This window comes from Capra hircus, chromosome 4 (genome assembly GCF_001704415.2).
Source record: "Capra hircus breed San Clemente chromosome 4, ASM170441v1, whole genome shotgun sequence".
NCBI lineage: Eukaryota > Metazoa > Chordata > Mammalia > Artiodactyla > Bovidae > Capra > Capra hircus.
The window spans coordinates 27,302,443-27,321,604 of record NC_030811.1 but is presented as its reverse complement, the minus strand read 5'-3'; the positions used below and the strand labels follow the sequence as shown (position 1 = coordinate 27,321,604).

At 58.4% G+C, this 19,162-nt stretch overlaps 2 protein-coding genes across 4 annotated transcripts in view; both read left to right on the top strand.

Moving 5' to 3' along the window:
* Window positions 1-13,528, top strand: part of FLNC (filamin C) — a 28,731-nt gene extending 15,203 nt beyond the window's left edge. For 2 of the 3 annotated variants that reach the window (XM_018046953.1, XM_018046954.1), the window contains 28 exons: window positions 219-816; window positions 1,407-1,580; window positions 1,692-1,854; window positions 2,098-2,258; window positions 3,046-3,213; window positions 3,291-3,414; window positions 3,970-4,126; window positions 4,202-4,391; window positions 4,488-4,511; window positions 4,632-4,879; window positions 5,317-5,397; window positions 5,711-5,810; window positions 6,105-6,245; window positions 6,510-6,638; window positions 6,725-6,898; window positions 7,460-7,621; window positions 7,729-7,932; window positions 8,379-8,531; window positions 8,620-8,742; window positions 8,868-9,110; window positions 9,286-9,555; window positions 9,653-9,790; window positions 10,054-10,169; window positions 10,885-11,017; window positions 11,106-11,282; window positions 11,428-11,646; window positions 12,290-12,499; window positions 12,614-13,528. In XM_018046953.1, the coding sequence (XP_017902442.1) occupies window positions 219-816; window positions 1,407-1,580; window positions 1,692-1,854; window positions 2,098-2,258; window positions 3,046-3,213; window positions 3,291-3,414; window positions 3,970-4,126; window positions 4,202-4,391; window positions 4,488-4,511; window positions 4,632-4,879; window positions 5,317-5,397; window positions 5,711-5,810; window positions 6,105-6,245; window positions 6,510-6,638; window positions 6,725-6,898; window positions 7,460-7,621; window positions 7,729-7,932; window positions 8,379-8,531; window positions 8,620-8,742; window positions 8,868-9,110; window positions 9,286-9,555; window positions 9,653-9,790; window positions 10,054-10,169; window positions 10,885-11,017; window positions 11,106-11,282; window positions 11,428-11,646; window positions 12,290-12,499; window positions 12,614-12,801 (4,968 nt within the window). In that variant the 3' untranslated portion in view covers window positions 12,802-13,528. The remainder of the gene's footprint in view (window positions 1-218; window positions 817-1,406; window positions 1,581-1,691; window positions 1,855-2,097; window positions 2,259-3,045; window positions 3,214-3,290; window positions 3,415-3,969; window positions 4,127-4,201; window positions 4,392-4,487; window positions 4,512-4,631; window positions 4,880-5,316; window positions 5,398-5,710; window positions 5,811-6,104; window positions 6,246-6,509; window positions 6,639-6,724; window positions 6,899-7,459; window positions 7,622-7,728; window positions 7,933-8,378; window positions 8,532-8,619; window positions 8,743-8,867; window positions 9,111-9,285; window positions 9,556-9,652; window positions 9,791-10,053; window positions 10,170-10,884; window positions 11,018-11,105; window positions 11,283-11,427; window positions 11,647-12,289; window positions 12,500-12,613) is intronic. The other variant, XM_018046955.1, reaches the window with a different exon arrangement.
* ATP6V1F (ATPase H+ transporting V1 subunit F) lies at window positions 16,436-19,162 on the top strand. The gene is made up of 2 exons (XM_005679452.3): window positions 16,436-16,716; window positions 18,693-19,162. The coding sequence occupies exons 1-2, from the start codon at window positions 16,559-16,561 to the stop codon at window positions 18,892-18,894; spliced, it is 360 nt and encodes a 119-aa protein (XP_005679509.1). The 5' UTR covers window positions 16,436-16,558; the 3' UTR covers window positions 18,895-19,162.

Below are 19,162 nucleotides of genomic sequence, written 5' to 3'. Positions count from 1 at the left end.
TTATTTAGAACCTGGCCTTGGATCTGATCTGGGCTCCAACCCCAAGTCCATCAGCCAGGACAAAGGTTTTAATCTCCCTGCGTTTCCTCACCTGGAATTGTTATCAGGACTCAGCCTGTGGGAGCTGCTACAGTTGCAAGTGCTTAGCTGATTTGGGAACCATGAAGGCTGGACGTGGGACCAGTCGAGGTAACCCACACACCTGGTCCTTCTTTTAGGTCTGTGCTTACGGCCCTGGTCTCAAGGGCGGGCTGGTAGGTACGCCAGCTCCCTTCTCCATCGACACCAAGGGAGCGGGCACCGGTGGCCTGGGGTTGACCGTGGAGGGCCCCTGCGAGGCCAAGATCGAGTGCCAGGACAATGGGGATGGATCCTGTGCCGTCAGCTACCTGCCCACAGAGCCGGGCGAGTACACCATCAACATCCTGTTTGCCGAAGCCCACATCCCCGGCTCGCCCTTCAAGGCTACCATCCGGCCCGTGTTTGACCCAAGCAAGGTGCGGGCCAGCGGACCAGGCCTGGAGCGCGGCAAGGCTGGGGAGGCGGCCACCTTCACTGTGGACTGCTCGGAGGCAGGCGAGGCTGAGCTGACCATCGAGATCCTGTCGGACGCCGGCGTCAAGGCCGAGGTGCTGATCCACAACAACGCGGACGGCACCTACCACATCACCTACAGCCCCGCCTTCCCCGGCACCTACACCATTACCATCAAGTACGGCGGGCACCCTGTACCCAAGTTCCCCACCCGCGTTCACGTGCAGCCCGCGGTCGACACCAGTGGGGTCAAGGTCTCAGGGCCCGGTGTGGAGCCGCACGGTGAGTGAGAGAAACCTGGAGCTGGTCATGTCACCAGTCAGGGGAAGAGGGAAGCAGGGCTGAGGGCTTAGGGGGCAGCTCTGGTGTCCTAGGGGCTCAGATACCCCTGAGAAGGTATCAAAGCCAAGGGCAGGGTGTGGAGCTTTGCCTTGGTCTGGGTGGCAAGATTGCTTCTGCCTGTGGCCATTTTCCTCGGGAGATCCTCAACTTTCATCAGCTGATCTGAAAATCAAAGAAAGGCTTTGGGGTCGAGGGCGACGAGAGTCAGGAGATGGTTCAGCTCAGTTCAGTAACTGAGTTACCATCTGCTGGGGGCCAGACCCTGGGCCAGGCAGGAGGGGGCATGCAGAGGGTTGGAAGAGCCAGCCCCACGCTCCAGGGGCCCATGGCCGGGTGGGGAGACTCAGGTGAGCAGAATGTCACTATCTGCTGAAGGGAAGGAAGGCAGGGGCTGGGGGAAGCAGGGCCTGGGCTGTGGGGATGGTCCAGGCTGGGGAGTAGCAGGTGGAGAGGAGCCGCCTCGGAGCTGGGGAGGGAGGGCAGGGGTGGGCAGCCGGGTGAGGGCTGAGCGCTCGTCTCCTGGGACCCAGGTGTCCTGCGTGAAGTGACCACCGAGTTCACTGTGGACGCGAGATCCCTGACAGCCACGGGTGGGAACCACGTGACGGCTCGCGTGCTCAACCCCTCGGGCGCTAAGACGGACACCTACGTGACCGACAACGGGGACGGCACCTACCGCGTGCAGTACACGGCCTACGAAGAGGGTGAGGGGCTTTGCCGGGCGGGGACGGCGGGGGTCTGGCCCCAGCGTTTTCAGAGGAGCGGGTGGTGGGGGCCGCGCACACTCTGACCTGCGCCGTGTGGCTGACTTCCAGGAGCACACTTGGTGGAGGTGCTGTACGATGACGTGGCTGTGCCCAAGAGCCCCTTCCGGGTGGGCGTGACTGAGGGCTGTGACCCCACCCGTGTCCGGGCCTTCGGGCCGGGCCTGGAGGGGGGCTTGGTCAACAAGGCTAACCGCTTCACCGTGGAAACCAGGTACGCCTGCCCCTTTCATAACCTTGACCCTGATGCTGTGGTTACACTGAGCCCAGCCACCTGCCCTCCCCCCTCATCCTCCTGTGTGTACCTCATCCCCACCCACCCCGTCAAGGCTGCAAACCTCCCCGCTGTAGCCGTTGGTCCCTTCTCAACCGGCCCTGCCCCCCCCATTCACCTGCTTGCTTCTCCATCCCAACTCACTGGTCCTTGAGGCGCTGATATAGGGTTGTCATCTTGTAGGGGAGCTGGCACTGGGGGCCTAGGCCTAGCAATCGAGGGCCCATCGGAAGCCAAGATGTCTTGCAAGGACAACAAGGACGGGAGCTGCACCGTGGAGTACATCCCTTTCACCCCTGGAGACTACGACGTCAACATAACCTTCGGGGGCCGGCCCATTCCAGGTGTGCACTGGGGGCAGGAGGGGTGTCGGGGAGGCGAGCAGGGGCCCTGCTCTGCGGGAGGGAAACTGGAAGGAAGTAGGAGGAGGAGGAAAGCCCCAAACCAGCAGCAGGGACGAGGAGCAGGCAGTCACGGGTGCCACGGTTAGGGCTGAGGCAGGGAGGTGGGTACAGCTCATTCCCAGAGGCCCAGCACTGGTGTCTCGGCCCTTTTGCCTGGAGCACCAGATCTCGTGAGTTCTGTCACTCACAGTCCAAGCCAGTGTCGCTGGCTCAGTCAGGACAGCCTCTCACACCCTCTTGCTCTATCTGCAAAGCCAGGAACCCCCCTGCCCTCCAGCAGGGGTGGGGAATGGTTGGTGTCTTCAATTATCACATTACCCGGGCTTGCTGAAATGGGACTCTCTCCACCCCACTTATCTAATTTCATGCTGGAAGAAATTCATTTTCTTTTACAAATACTTCTTTTAGCAATTTATTAATTTAGGAGGGCCTTCTTTCAGGCATGTGGCCTAAATAAGTGGATTCACCCTGCTTTAGCCTGTAGCCAAGTTTTTGGTTTTTGTTTTTTAATTTTACTTTCATTAATTTTTATTGGAGTTATGTATTCTGTAGCCGAGTTTATTTCTCCTTGTTACATTTTCTTAGCAAGTTTCTAAGTGTTTGCACATGTGGTCTGGTCTCCCCGGGGCATTTCAAAGGCAGGGGAGGCCTCGCTTTCCTGCGTCCTCTGAGTCGGGGAGACCTTCTGGGGCAGGTGGGCTGGGGCTGATGTGCGTCTTCCTTGCAGGGAGTCCATTCCGGGTGCCAGTGAAGGACGTGGTGGACCCCGGAAAGGTGAAGTGCTCGGGCCCAGGGCTGGGAGCCGGTGTCAGGGCCCGGGTACCCCAGACCTTCACAGTGGACTGCAGCCAAGCTGGCCGGGCGCCCCTGCAGGTGGCCGTGCTGGGCCCCACAGGTATGGAGTGTCTGGGGCCGGGTGGAAGGAGACGGAAGGAGTGCTCGGAGGCTTTGCTGACTATTCCTTTTGCCCAGGTGTGGCTGAGCCTGTGGAGGTGCGTGATAATGGGGATGGCACCCACACTGTCCACTACACTCCAGCCACGGATGGGCCCTACACAGTAGCCGTCAAGTACGCCGACCAGGAGGTGCCACGCAGGTGAGGCCCAGCCTGGGGCTTCTGTGCTCTGCTGGGCTCTGGGGAGCTCCCACCAGGGCCGCAGCTGCGGGGCCACTCCCGGGCCCTGGAAACACTCCCCTACTTGTCTACGCCTCATCTGCTCTCTGCTGCACCATCCCACTCTTCCTCAGAGTCCCCTGCCCATCTTCTTCTCCACCCTGAAGGTGTCACAGCCCCAGGGGCTCTCTTCTGGTTGGGCTGTCCCCCTAGTTAGCTACAAAATCAGCACCTTGGGAAAAGGCACCATGTAGCTACAAACAGGTGTGACAGGGCAGCCTCCTGCAGCCTCCTCTTTAAACCATCTGAAGCATCTTCCTGGAGAACGGAGAAGAAATGCCCAGGCTTTGTCAGGGGTATACCTTTGTGACCCTCCCCTAAGACTCCCCTAAGACCAGGCTGTGACCTGGTCCCTCCTCCCTGCCAGGACTCCTCTCCCCTGCTCGTGAATGTAGGGGGTACTCCAGGCCCAAAATGAGATGGGATTCCTTCTCCCCCTGAATCTCAGCCAACTGTCTGTCCCTTCTGCCTCTCAAGCCCCTTCAAGATCAAGGTGCTTCCAGCCCACGATGCCAGCAAGGTGAGGGCCAGCGGCCCCGGCCTCAACGCCTCTGGCATCCCAGCCAGCCTGCCTGTGGAGTTCACCATCGATGCCCGGGATGCTGGGGAGGGCTTGCTCACTGTCCAGATCCTGGTGAGTCTTTGTGCTGCCCACCTCTCAGGTCAGGGTCTAGGCACAGGCACGCCTTAACCGCTGCTTCTCCCCCAGGACCCTGAGGGTAAGCCCAAGAAGGCCAACATCCGAGACAACGGGGACGGCACATACACTGTGTCCTACCTCCCGGACATGAGTGGCCGGTACACCATCACCATCAAGTATGGCGGCGATGAGATCCCCTACTCGCCCTTCCGCATCCATGCCCTGCCCACTGGGGACGCCAGCAAGTGCCTGGTCACAGGTGGGCCCCCACCCCTGCCCCTCCCCTCCCTACACACCCACACCCCTACCCCAGCTCATCCTTAACACTGCGGCTTACGCTTTTCTCTATTTCCAGTGTCCATTGGAGGTCACGGCCTGGGTGAGTGTCCTTTTTCTTCTCTTTTTGCTGTGGGCTGAGGTGATGGGGGCAGCTGGGAACTGAGCGGGGGGAGTGGGCACAGGTCCCACGGACCCCTGACCGGGCACTCCTGTGCTGCAGGCGCCTGCCTGGGCCCTCGCATCCAGATTGGGGAGGAGACGGTGATCACAGTGGATGCCAAGGCAGCAGGCAAGGGGAAGGTGACGTGCACGGTGTCCACACCCGACGGGGCGGAGCTCGACGTGGACGTGGTCGAGAACCACGACGGTACCTTCGACATCTACTACACGGCGCCCGAGCCCGGCAAGTACGTCATCACCATTCGCTTCGGAGGCGAGCACATCCCCAACAGCCCCTTCCACGTGCTGGTAAGTTCAGTGGCTGCAGCAGAGCTGGCGGTGGCAGGGGAGGGGGGCCAGGCCCTCTTAGTGGGAGCAAGGAACCCCAGAACCCGTACCTACGTCTGATGGATCCTAGGCCCAGAGTGCTCCAGGGTAGAGCCTGTGCTTTCCCACAGCCTCCCAACCCAGGAGGCATGCAGCCCTGCCTCTGGCCCCTCTGGGCGTCAGGCAGCTCTCTGGTAGAACCTGCCATCTTCCTTCTGACCCCCAGGCCCACTGTCCCCGTCCATCTCCTCAGGTGGCCCTGCAGGACAGGGAAGCCCTCGGGAGAGTAAAGCACCCGAGATAGCCATCCTGCCCTGGGGGCAGCCCGGGATATCAGGTTCCTGGGCCAGCCTGTGGTCACCCGAGCTGGTGGGGACTGGCCTGTCACAGCCCGTGCTCTCCCATGCCTTGCCTCCCAGGCGTGTGAGGCCATGCCCCGCGTGGAGGAGCCCCCTGATGTGCCGCAGCTACACCGGCCCAGCGCCTACCCCACACACTGGGTACTGCCCCTCCCACCTGGGCCACACTCGACCCCCGCCTCCTCTTCCTTCATCTCTTCTCTTCTTCAGCAGCCAGGGCCGGGGCATGGTTTGGGGGCCATCATGGGGAGCAGGTGGGAAGTCAGGCGGGGCAGACGGATCCTGGAGCTGGGCACGGCACCTTTTCTCTTGCAGCTGATGCGCCTCTCCTGCCCTCTGGTTTCACCATTAACCATCTTGCTCTTTCCTCACCTTCTCTGACTTCAGTCACGGCTCGGGCCGAGTTCCCTAGACCTTTCCCAGCCAGGTGACTGTTCCCTCTCCCCCGCCACAGGCCACAGAGGAGCCGGTGGTGCCTGCGGAACCCATGGAGTCCATGCTGAGACCCTTCAACCTGGTCATCCCCTTCACTGTGCAGAAAGGGGAACTCACAGGTACTGCCCCAGAGCCCTGTGGCAGGATGGCACCAAGGGAAGACATATATCCAGGCCCAGCTCCTCCTTAAGAGATGAAAGCTGGGGCCCAGAGTGGGGAAGTAAGCTCCCCAGGGTCACACAGCAAGCTGAGCAGAGCTGGAACTCGAGACTCCAGCCTTCTGTCTCCCAGGTCAGGATTCATCCTGAGGCCTCCTGGCTGTCTCCTGGTACCTGGCTGGGGGGAGCCTGGGACAGCAAGGGGTGGAGCTGGGAGAAACTGGGGTCCCACACATACCCGTGTCTGCCTGGCAGGGGAGGTGCGGATGCCCTCTGGGAAGACCGCCCGGCCCAACATTACTGACAACAAGGATGGCACCATCACAGTGAGGTACGCGCCCACCGAGAAGGGCCTGCACCAGATGGGGATCAAGTATGACGGCAACCACATCCCCGGTGAGTCGGGGGCCGGGCTGAGCTGGGCTGAGGGGAGCCACAGTGACTTCCTCCTCCTCGGCCTTCTTTCACTCATAATTATTGAGCTTGTGCTGTGTGCAGACACGTGTGAGGCCCCAGGAAGGCTGGTGTCCTAGTGGGAGGCCCCATCGGCACAGATGCAGGACCTGGCGGGGAGGCTGTGGGAAGGTGTGGGGGTCCGAGGGGGGCTCAGGCAGCCCTGTGCTCACTGCTGACCCAGCCCCCTTCCCCCACCACCCCCAGGGAGCCCCCTGCAGTTCTATGTGGACGCCATCAACAGCCGCCACGTCAGTGCCTACGGACCAGGCCTGAGCCATGGCATGGTCAACAAGCCGGCCACCTTCACCATTGTCACCAAGGATGCCGGGGAAGGTGAGGGGAGCTACCGGCAGGGGCTGGGGGCGAGCAGCCGGAGCAGGGGTGAGGACCTCTGACCGCGGCCCCGCCTCCACCTACAGGGGGCCTGTCCCTGGCCGTGGAGGGCCCGTCCAAGGCAGAGATCACCTGCAAGGACAACAAGGACGGCACCTGCACCGTGTCCTACCTCCCCACGGCACCCGGAGACTATAGCATCATCGTGCGCTTCGACGACAAGCACATCCCCGGGAGCCCCTTCACAGCCAAGATCACAGGTGGGGGGACGCGTGGGCTCACCCCAGCACACGATGCTGTGCAAGCCCAGCACGTTCAAGTCTCTGGGGTGTTTAGGGTAGGGTGCCCTCGAGGTGGAAGAGGTCATTTTTGGATATGTGTAAGGAGTACGCTATTCTCTACAGCAAGTGAGAAACACTCAGCCACCCTTTGAAAACACACTCTCGCAGTCTTTTAAGTCAGGATGTTGATGATAGATGAGGAAACCAGTAGGCCCAGAGGGGCAACACACAGCAGGTAAGGGATCTGGGCTGTGTGTGGTTTAGTCTCAGTTTTCTTTTTTGGTTCTACCAAGTTACCTGACTCGGAATTTAAATTTATGTAAATTAGGGGTTTAACCCATTCAGGACTGGGGTGCTGACTCATCCCTAATCTTGGGCCCCTAACATGTGCACGGAGACTGTGCTCTCCCCGGTCTCTCTGTGCCTGCTTTGGGGGTTGAGGGGGGCAGGCAAAGGCTCTGTTGAGTCCAGGGGGTCTCCTGATCCCAAGGGAAGGGCTTGCCTGGAGTCACCCTGCCTGACATGCCAACTCTCCCCTAGGTGATGACTCAATGAGGACGTCACAGCTGAACGTGGGCACCTCCACGGATGTGTCCCTGAAGATCACTGAGAGTGACCTGAGCCAGCTGACCGCCAGCATCCGTGCCCCCTCGGGCAACGAGGAGCCCTGTCTGCTGAAGCGTCTGCCCAACCGGCACATCGGTGAGCGTGGTGCCATGGGAGGGGCCCAGGGGAGAAAGGTGGGGGAGCTGGGAAAGGACTACTGCCAGCCCCAGAGCTCCATTCATGCCTGACCTCCCCCGCAACAGGCATCTCCTTCACCCCCAAAGAAGTTGGGGAGCATGTGGTGAGCGTGCGCAAGAGCGGCAAGCATGTCACCAACAGCCCCTTCAAGATCCTGGTGGGACCGTCTGAGATTGGGGATGCTAGCAAGGTGCGGGTCTGGGGCAAGGGCCTGTCCGAAGGACACACGTTCCAGGTGGCAGAGTTCATCGTGGACACTCGTAATGCAGGTGCTTCTCGCCCCGGAGACCCCTCACTGCAGCTGGTGCCTCAAGTGGGGACCAGTCCTTTCCTTCCCAGCACCCCGGACCATAACCTCCCCTCCTGAACTTCCTGGCCCAGTCTCTGCTGAGATTCCCATTCTGGGGCCCACCTGGGAAGAATAAATGTCCCCCTGTCACTTCTTCTGTGTCTAAGAGAAAGCTCAGCCATCCTGAGTTTGTCTCTCCTTCGCTCACTAAAACCCAAGAGGCCTGCCTTAGAGAAATTTCCAGACTACCTATCCCTGCCCCTTTGGGTCACTGCCTGGCTCACCCCTCCTTCTTCTACTGAGCTATCTTTCCTTAGTGGTTACGGTGCCCCTTGGGTGTCTGTTCTGGGCGGAGCCTGCGGTTTGGGGAGGGGAGAGCAGATGGCAGTGGGGACTGAGGGAGACGTGTCCCTTGCCTCCCACTAGGTTATGGGGGCCTGGGGCTGAGTATTGAAGGCCCTAGCAAGGTGGACATCAACTGTGAGGACATGGAGGATGGCACGTGCAAAGTTACCTACTGCCCCACCGAACCTGGCACCTATATCATCAACATCAAGTTCGCCGACAAGCACGTGCCTGGTAAGGCTCTGGGCTGTGGCCGGGACAGGCCAGGAGGCTGGAGACGAGTGACCTGAGGTGGCTGACCCGCTCTTTCTTGTCCCTACAGGAAGCCCCTTCACAGTGAAGGTCACCGGCGAGGGCCGCATGAAGGAAAGCATCACCCGGCGCAGGCAGGCGCCGTCCATCGCCACCATCGGCAGCACCTGTGACCTCAACCTCAAGATCCCAGGTGGGCGCCGGAAGAGCCTGGTGGGGTGGGGCTGTGGGGAGGGCCCAGAGCCTGTCCCCGGGGCCTCTGTCCTTCTGGCTAATTTCTCACCTCCCTCCCCTCCGCTGGCTCTACCTGTCCCACAGGGAACTGGTTCCAGATGGTGTCCGCCCAGGAGCGCCTGACACGCACCTTCACCCGCAGCAGCCACACATACACCCGCACAGAGCGCACAGAGATCAGCAAGACGCGGGGCGGGGAGACCAAGCGCGAGGTGCGGGTGGAGGAGTCCACCCAAGTTGGCGGAGACCCCTTCCCCGCAGTCTTCGGGGACTTCCTGGGCCGGGAGCGCCTGGGCTCTTTTGGCAGCATCACCCGGCAGCAGGAGGGTGAGCAGCACCGGCCGGGCTCTTCACAGGGAGGTGGGCCTTCTGTCCCTTGGGACAGCATGGGGAGGCTGCTGGTCTGAGCAGAGGAGGGGGTGTTTACTGAGGGAGGGAGGGAGGGAAGGGCGAGGGCCTGGGGCAGCCCCGGTGTTGCCCTGACACTCCCCACCCCCTGCAGGTGAGGCCAGCTCTCAGGACATGACTGCACAGGTGACCAGCCCGTCGGGCAAGACAGAAGCCGCCGAAATCGTGGAGGGGGAGGACAGCGCGTACAGCGTCCGCTTTGTGCCCCAGGAGATGGGGCCCCACACAGTCACTGTCAAGTACCGCGGCCAGCATGTGCCAGGCAGCCCCTTTCAGTTCACCGTGGGGCCGCTGGGTGAAGGCGGTGCCCACAAGGTGCGGGCTGGAGGCACAGGGCTGGAGCGAGGGGTGGCTGGCGTGCCAGGTAAGGGGGCGGGTGCCCCGGACAAGGGATGGGGGCAGGACAGCCAGCAGGGTGGGCGACAGTGCTAAGAGCTGCCCCGTCCCATTTCTGTCTCCAGCTGAGTTCAGCATTTGGACCCGAGAAGCAGGTGCCGGGGGCCTATCAATTGCTGTGGAGGGTCCCAGCAAGGCGGAAATTGCATTTGAGGATCGCAAGGATGGCTCATGTGGGGTCTCCTATGTCGTCCAGGAGCCAGGTGGGCATCTTGCTGGGCCTGCCTGACTTTCCAGACCAGGCTTCTGCTCAGCCCGGCAGGAGATGGGGCTCCCAAACCAACCCCTCACCTGGGCCGCTGCAGTTTCTCTGCCCATTTCCCTCCACCCTACACCCCCAGGAACACGTGTCTCCAGAGCTGAGCTCGACCTAGGAGCTTGTCTGGGGCTGAGATCAGGGTGGGGTCGTTTCCCCTGCTGCTGCCCCCCGTCTTGGAGCTTGCGCTGACTGGTCTTCTCTCCCCAGGTGACTACGAGGTCTCCATCAAGTTCAACGACGAGCACATCCCAGACAGCCCTTTCGTGGTACCCGTGGCCTCCCTCTCAGATGATGCTCGCCGTCTCACTGTCACCAGCCTCCAGGTGTGTGCCCGGGGGGGGGGGGGATGAGGCCCTCCTGCCACCCTGAGAGATGGGCAGGAGTAGAGGATGGCAGCCCCATGTGACCAGGGACTTAGCAGTGACCTTGGAAGGTCCAGACAGATGGCCCCTCTCTCCCAGTGTTTGGACAACAGGGGGCTCTAGCTATACTAGCTGCCCCTTGGGGTAGTCTTGGAAGCCTCAGGTGCCACTGTGTCCCTCCTCCCCCTTCCCCATCCTAGAACTGGCCTCATCTTCACGACCTACCCACCCTCAAGCCTCCCGATCAGCCCCACCTTCTCCATCAAGTGCCCTCAGGGCAGTCCAGCCCACGTCTCTTTCCCATCCCAGCTACTGAGTTCTCGCAGTCCACACAATGCTGTCCCAGCACTGGGTTCTCTATCAGGCCGGCTTTACAGTATCCAGGTCTTACCTCCCCAGCCAGGACAGGGCACATCATCTCTGGTCCCCAACCATGCCGGGCACAGCCAGGTGGCCCCACCCCATAGCAGGTGGTTGCCAAGGCCAAAGACCCAGCCTCTGCCTCCCATCGCAGCCTTGTTCAGAGCCTCCCTGAGCTGGGCCAGGCAGCAGGGAGCAGCTGGGGGTGGGAGGAGGGAGCCTCCAGGCTGGGCAGGAAGGGATATCAGTGCTAGACTGCAGACATGAGCCCTCCAGGCCCTCCCAGAAGTCTGAGCACCCTCTGTGGTGTCTGCAGGAGACCGGGCTCAAGGTGAACCAGCCGGCGTCCTTTGCGGTGCAGCTGAATGGCGCACGGGGTGTGATCGATGCTAGGGTACACACGCCCTCAGGTGCAGTGGAGGAGTGCTACGTCTCTGAGCTGGACAGTGGTGAGCTGGCCTGTCCCTGCCAGGCTAGGACCTTCTGGAAAGGGGAGGAAAAAGACTAAGGCTCACCGACCAACCTCTGTCCCCACAGACAAGCACACCATCCGTTTCATCCCCCATGAGAATGGCGTCCACTCCATCGACGTCAAGTTCAATGGTGCCCATATCCCTGGCAGTCCCTTCAAGATCCGAGTTGGGGAGCAGAGCCAGGCTGGGGACCCAGGCTTGGTGTCGGCCTATGGTCCTGGGCTCGAGGGAGGCACTACAGGTGAGTGCCTGGGGCTGGGGAGAGGGGTGGACAGTGCTGATGAGCCCCAAGTCCTGGCAGAGGTCTGCTCCGGGGAGCCTGGGCCCATCCCAGCTCTGGGCCCCAAGCCCTTCTTGCCTACATCCTTGCTACCTCTGGTCTCCAGGTGTGTCGTCAGAGTTCATCGTCAACACCCTGAATGCAGGCTCAGGGGCCTTGTCTGTCACCATTGACGGCCCATCCAAGGTGCAGCTGGACTGTCGGGAGTGTCCTGAGGGTCACGTGGTCACTTACACGCCCATGGCTCCTGGCAACTACCTCATTGCCATCAAGTATGGTGGCCCCCAGCACATCGTGGGCAGCCCCTTCAAGGCTAAAGTCACAGGTGAGCGTCCTGGGTGGGGTGAGGTCCCACCCTGGGCTGGAAGCCTATCCTGGGCTGGCTCCAGTGGCTATTCACATCCAGGGCAGAGTTGGCCCCAAATATCAGTGTTTCAGGTTACCAGGAATAAAGTGGGGCTGGCTTTACACAACGTGCCATTCTCCACCTTCTATGTGTGGACTCGTGTACATCATTTTAAAAAATCAAATCCCTCTCTACTGTCCATCCCTTGACTAATCTATTCCCTGCGGTGGCTCCCCAAGTTTTCACTGAACTCTGCCCTCCTGGCATCCCCGTTTCTGGCTTCCAGGAATACACAGCTCAGCAGACATTTACCTGATTTTCCTTCTGGAAGATGTGTGAAGGACTGGTTGGATACTTGTTCCTTTTTAAAGCAGGGCTCTACCTACCGTGTGACGGGGTCCCAGAAAAAGCCAGAAGGGTTGGAGGTGGGTGGACAGAGCCATGGAGGCCCCAGACCTGGTGATGAGCCTGCCCAAGAGCTCTGTGTGAAATGGGCCGCTGCTCCCAGGATGCTGCAGCTGAGGAAGCGGGCAGGGGCTGTCAGGGCTGCCACCCGGGGCCTACCGCCTCGGGGAGAGCAGGCCTCTGACCTGGCTCGTGGCCACCCCATCCTGCCCCTCAGGTCCCCGGCTCTCTGGAGGCCACAGCCTTCATGAAACATCCACGGTTCTGGTGGAGACTGTGACCAAGTCGTCCTCAAGCCGGGGTTCCAGCTACAGCTCCATCCCCAAGTTCTCCTCAGATGCCAGCAAGGTGGTGACGCGGGGCCCCGGGCTGTCCCAGGCCTTTGTGGGCCAGAAGAACTCCTTCACCGTGGACTGCAGCAAAGCAGGCAGGCAGCGGGCGGAGCGGGAGAGAGGGGGTGGTCTCCCGGAGTGGGCAAGTGTGCGCGAACATGGGGCCAAGGGCTGGGGGTGAGCCTGTCCCTCGCTGCTTCTCTCTCCAGGCACCAATATGATGATGGTGGGCGTGCACGGGCCCAAGACCCCCTGTGAGGAGGTGTACGTGAAGCACATGGGGAACCGGGTGTACAACGTCACCTACACCGTCAAGGAGAAAGGGGACTACATCCTCATCGTCAAGTGGGGCGACGAAAGTGTCCCCGGAAGCCCCTTCAAAGTCAATGTGCCCTGAATCCCAGAAGTGCCTCCCCCAGCCTCGGCCCCCACCTCTGGCCAAACACTCACAGACACACAGACACACACACACAGACACACACACAAATGGGCCACACCCAGATGCACGCTCGCAGAATCAGACACCACAAACACCTGCCCTGGGGTGTGGACGGAGTGGCACTGGCCCCTCGCCGCCAGGCCCTCTGGCTGGACGGCCTTGTCTGTTTCAGGGCAGTGTCCCTTGCCTCAAATGTGACCTGAGGGTGAACTGGGGGTTGGGGGGCCAGGGAAGCCCTGTGTTTTCTGGTGGGGCTGAGGCCAGTGGAGGAGCACGTGTTTGGGGGTGTCTGCATGTGTGAGAGAGGTCACCCTGAAATCGCACTGCCAGCCAGGCCTCCTAGCCACTGAGGACTGCATCCAGCCCCTCTAGTGGCCACAACCCCAGAGCGTTACGACTTGGAAAACGAAGCACAGTCAGAAGAGAAAGTGTACCTAGTGGCAGCTGCGCACATGTCCTGGCCCTGGGCGACTGAGACCCCAGCCAGGCTTTCTGGGGGACTGATTTCTCTCTTTTTTTTTTTAATAATTGCACAGCTCTGCCCCATGGGGGGGCCTTTTTTACACACTGCGAGGCCCAGCTTTCTGGGGGGCTTTTGCACATGTCATGCGGCTCAGCTGGGAGCCGTTTAGGCGGAAAACTCCAAATAAAGTGCGGCCTGTCGCAGAGGCGTGGTTGTTCCTTGTGTGTGTGTGCTCTCCTTGGTTGGCCAGCTCTGGTTGTTGACCCTGAACCAGGCCTTGGGAGGCGGAGGCTGGCTGCCCGTCCCCTGGATGACCGAGTCAGGTCCAGGGGAAGGGCCTGGGGCAGAGAGGCACCCCACTGGGCCATCTATTTGGGAAGATCTGGAATGTTGACAGAATGCTCCAAAGAAAGGGGGGCATGTCAGGGATGTGGGCTTGGTCCTCAGATTCCTGGAGAGCTGGGGGTGGGAAAGGGAGAGGGGCACTGTATTGTAGAAGCTTGCCTTGGGGACCACCGGGAGGCCAGTTTCTGTTCAGCCTGATCTCAAGGATGTTCTCAAAATCAGGACCTTAAAAAACTCACCCTGGCTCATGCAGGAATGCTCCTCAACCAGCAGGCAGAACCACAAACAAACCCAGGAACCTGTCACTCCAGCTAGGTCCTGGGTCAAAGCTGGGTCTCCTCCGTCCCTCCAGCCCGACTTTGCTTAGGGCCTCCCTCCTGAACTGGTCCCTCCTTCCTGATCCACCAGCAGCTCCTTCCAGCTCACCACACTGCAGCCAGAGGAGGGTGGTCACATTATAGGACTGTGGCCCTCTCTGGTCCAAGTCCTTTCTGTGGTTCCCTTCTCTCCAGACTAGTCTACGTGTTCTAACAAGGCCCCTAAAGCCTCCCTACCCACTCACTGAAACCTGCCGCCAAGCTGGCGGTGTACCCTTTCTCACCACACCCTCCACCTCCTACCCTCTTCACAACTTCTAGATTCCCAGATCCACGTGCTGCAGTTTGGGCCTCTGCCCCGGAACATCCTTGCCTCTCCACCCTCCTCACCTTCCTGGCCAACAGGAAGCTTTCCTGAACCCCTCCCTATCCTCCCAGACCTACCCCCCAGCTCTCATGCTGCCCTGGGGCACATCTCTGGCTGCATTTATTACTACTACCCTCATCTGTAACAGTGAATCTGAGGGCAGGCCTGCCCCACCAGACTGCGCTTCCTGACCTAAGAAGTCCAATACAGACAGGTGTGACCAACAAGTAAATGAGCAACTGCGTAGCCAGAGCAGGGCAAAGCAGCTTCACTCAACTGATCCCCCAGCTTTAGACTCATTCCAGACATTTGGCACATAGCGGTGGGTTGACCAGAGAAAACCCAACACACGTGGCCTGGCTCCAAATACGCCCATCCCCCACCTCTTCACTCAAAGGATGTCTGCCTCCTGGCTCCTCTCGTCTTTCTCTTCCCTCTCAAGACCCCTCCAGGGCCTCTCTTTCTGTAAGTCCATCCCCCTCCCTGTGATATTTTTACTCTCCCCTCAGTCCCGAGAGAGCTCCTTGAGGACAGAAACTGTATTTTATCAATCTCATGTCCTCAGCCTCTCCACGGCCACAGTTGATAAAGGCTGGTTGAATGAAGGTGTGTGTGATGAATGGGGTGCTCTCACAGCTCCCTCCCTCACCTGACAGACCCTTGAAGGCGAGATCCCTTCTCAAGTTCCCAGCCATTCATGGCCATTAAGGGCCAGCCCTGTGCCAGCCACCGAGCCAGGTGCTTCTAAACACATCCTTCCTCACTCTATGCCTCCCCTCTCACCTCGCCCCAAGATGGGAGCATTTTCCTGCCAGGTTGCCAGCCTCCTCCTCCTTCTGCTGCCCTCCACCTGTGAGGGGATGTGTTTGTGGATATCCAGTCCCGCTGCTCTCCCTCAGTGGCCTCATGGCCTCGGCTGCTAAGCATGTAAGGACTCTATCTCACTTAATCCTAACAGCTCTGTGAGATGGGCACATTATTACCTGAAGAGATCAAGGTCCTGAGAATTTTGGTGACGAGTCCCAAATCATACCTCTAAGCAGCAAGGGCGAGATTCATACCACTTAGGTTAAAATCCTGAGCCTATCACACATGTAACCACCAGACCAGACCATCCGGATGGCTCAAGTGCTCTCAACCCGTAGATCAAACGCCAGATGCCAGGACGCCTGTTTGTTAGAAGGGAGGGGGAGCGAGTGGACCTTTCTCCTTCAACATACTCATCTCAGAGTTCACTCTCTCAGGAATGTGACTCCCGTCCACCTAGCTGCACAGGCCAGAGACCTGGAAGTCACCTTGTCTATTTCCCCAAACATATCTAATACCAATTCCATCCTCTTTGTCTCTAAATATTTCTTGGCTCCACCAGACTCTCACATTCCCCATTCCCACTCCCTGGGTTCTGCCCACCATCATCTCTTCCCATAACGGTTTCTCTTCCTTCAGTCCTGCCTCCTCACACAGCACAGGTCTCAACCTATCGCTAATACATGAAGTTGGCCGTATCATTCTCTTGCTTAAAATCCTTCAGTGGCTTCAGAATAACTCTGTCCTCAGGATAACTTCCAAATTCTTTTTCTTTCCTTGAAGGCACTAGTTCTCTCTAGTCCCTAAGTCTTCACACGTGCTGTTTCTCTTCCTAACAACACCCTCTTGTCCTCATCGCTACCAGCCTCATCCAGCTAGCGACCTTCTTCGCGCGCCCCCTCTCCCCCATGGGTTAGTTACACCTGATGGGTGCTTCCACGTACGTTTCACATTTTAGCAACTGACACACTACTCACTAAAGAGTATCATCATTAACTTATCTATCCTTTTATTAATTGAGCAGATATGTACTAGTTGTTAACTACGTGCCATAGTTACATACATACACGGTAAAGACTCGGACCTTACCCTGGAGAACAGACACCATCTCTCCTTCGGCGTCCAGACGTCTAACAGCAGTTGCCTCACCTGGCCAAAGAGCCAGCGAACTGACCTGCGCGATTCGACTGTGCCGCGCGGACTTCTGGGAATCGTAGTCCCCGGGTTCGGGGCTCCCATTATGGCGCAGGCGTATTCTGAGTGAGGCGCTTCTCTTAATGCGCATGTCCCAGGAGGCGGAGTGGTACAAGTGCGCATGTCTAAAGCGTGGGGGTGAGGCCGAAAAGGCGGTGCGCTGCGAAGGCGGGGCTTCGGTGACACCCGGCGGTCGCTGAGGCTCTCGGCTCGTCTGTGAGGATGGCGGGGAGGGGGAAGCTAATTGCGGTGATCGGAGACGAAGACACTGTGACTGGCTTCCTGCTGGGCGGCATAGGGGAGCTTAACAAGAACCGCCACCCTAATTTCCTGGTGGTGGAGAAGGATACTACCATCAATGAGATCGAAGACACTTTCCGGTAAGGTAGCCCGCGAGGCTTGAACTGGACCCTCTGCTGCCTGGTGGGAGCGCGGGGAGGGGAGGGGGCGGGGGGCGGCACTGGCTGACGTGTCAGACCCCGTCCTCGAGGGTCGAGGAAGCCGGTCCACCGATTGGAGAGGAGGCCACTGCGGCCCAAGTTCCCTTTGGGGGCTCGGTGGGACCAGTCCACAAAGGGCCCCCTCACATGACCGTGTGTCATGAAAGAAGGGGAACAGCTCATGACGAACGGGCACCGCCCTTTGGTCCAACCTGGCCCGCCAGAGCTGAGGTTCCAGAGTGCTCAGGCCTGGAGAGGGCCACTCTCGGCTCCCGGTTCACCGGTAGAGCAGGCCCTGGTCATTGCAAGCGCTGGAGTCTTGTGAGTTGACTCCGGAAGGAACCACTCACTCAGTGAACACCTGGGCAGTGGGCTCGGACTTTCAAGTGTTTCATTTCCCTTAGAAGCTCACAATCATCATGTAAGGTAGGGGTTATTCCCATTTACTGGTAAGAAAACTAAAGTTCAGAGAGGTTACAGGCACACACTAGAGTCATACAGTTCGGAAAAAGATGGAGCAAAGATTTGAACCCAGTCTCACCTTTTCTGCCTTTCTTAAGCCAGGGCCACTCTCTGCTCCTTCAGCTCTTAGTCTGCTTTGGAATTTCCCATTGTCCTGAGCTCAGCAGACAGAATATCAGGACTGTCCTACCTTCTACTGATACCTTGCGCTTCAAGTCTTCATTTCCTGTCCTGGGTTAAAAGCAGTAACGTCAAGCTGTGGGTGCAGGAGGTGACCTGGTGACTAGAGTTGAAAGCACCAGGCCCCTGTTCTTTCCCACACCCCTTCTCTGGAGCCCCTATGCCAAGTGCCAGGAACAAACCTCTCCTGCCTGTTTTCCCCTAAACAGTCCAGCCCTAAGCTGCTGGCTGAGACTGGTTCCTGTTGCCTGGGGTATGATCAGCTCTGACCCAGGAGGCTGATCTCTAAGCAGTCTGGTAAAGTGACTCAAGTTGTCATGAGAGAAGGACAAATTTTACATCAAGATCTTTTCAAGTTTCCAACCAAAAGGGACCTCTGAAATCATCCAATCGAACCTGCCTTAGTGTCTGGTAAAAAATAACTACTCTGGAAATAGTTTTTATTTTTTAATAGTAAATAGTTTTTAGTGAGTAAATAAATTAATGAATGTGTGGGTGATCACAAGAAAGTAAGAGCCCAGTGCCAGGTTCCTTCTGTGTGGAAAGTGTGGTCCCTTCATTACTGCTTTTCCTCTTCCTATGCTGTGTTCCTGACTCAGGCCAAACTTCCCCTCTGATCCACCCCCGACCTCATCAGCATAGACCATAAGTGGTCTGAACAGTGCCTTCCCTGGCGGTCCAGTGGTTAAGACTCTGTTTCTTAAGGGGCACAGATTCGATCCCTGGTTGGGATGCTAAGATCCCACATGCCACATGGTGTGGTCAAAAAATTTTTGTGTGTGTGTTTAGAAATTTAATCTGTTTCCTTTTCCAAAGTTAACATGTTCATGTGGTTTACAAATTAATATTTAAAAGATCTACACATTGAGAAGTCACACTCTCAACCCCTGACCTCTTCTACTTCATTACTTCCGTCGTGTATTTTTTTTCCATCTTTCTGCTTTTTTTTCTTTATGCAGGTAAAAAGAGACTGGCATATATAGTCTTGTCCTCTCCCATTCTTACCTGAAGGTAGCATAAGGAACACACCAAGCTCCAACCCTTATCTTCATTAGCAGATCATTTGGGAGTCTTCCAGGCGGCGGGGGTGGGGGTGGGGTAGAAGCCATGCCCGTAGCTTTTGAATGAAATTGACTCTAAACAAAGCGGAGAGTTTAGTGTAGCACCCTGTTCTCTTGTCCACTGTGCTCTCTGGATTAAGCTCATTCCGTCTGTGGCCCAGCCACCAACTCAGAGTGGGCCACCCTGGACTCCCTTCTCATTTCTCCCTCCAGGCAGTTTCTAAACCGGGATGACATCGGCATCATCCTTATCAACCAGTACATCGCAGAGATGGTGCGGCATGCCCTTGACGCCCACCAGCGCTCCATTCCGGCAGTACTGGAGATCCCATCCAAGGAGCACCCGTATGATGCTGCCAAGGACTCCATCCTGCGCAGGGCCAGGGGCATGTTCACTGCTGAAGACCTGCGCTAGAGGACTCCCCTCCGCCTCGCAGCCTCTCCCCAGGCTTGCCATCAGCCCGTCTCTAAGATCTTAGCCTCTGAGTTCCAATTCCCTGCCCCTTCCCATTCCACTGACAGGCACCAGAGCTGGGGTGCTTCCAGGTTGCTGGGGCTCTGCCATTAAAATGAAGGCTGGTTGGGGTACAGGAAACCTGAGTGTCTTCTCTCCACTGCCTCTTCCCTGTGCTGTTACACAGTGTCATTATTGATGTTAAATTAAAATAACATTCTTGCTTCTC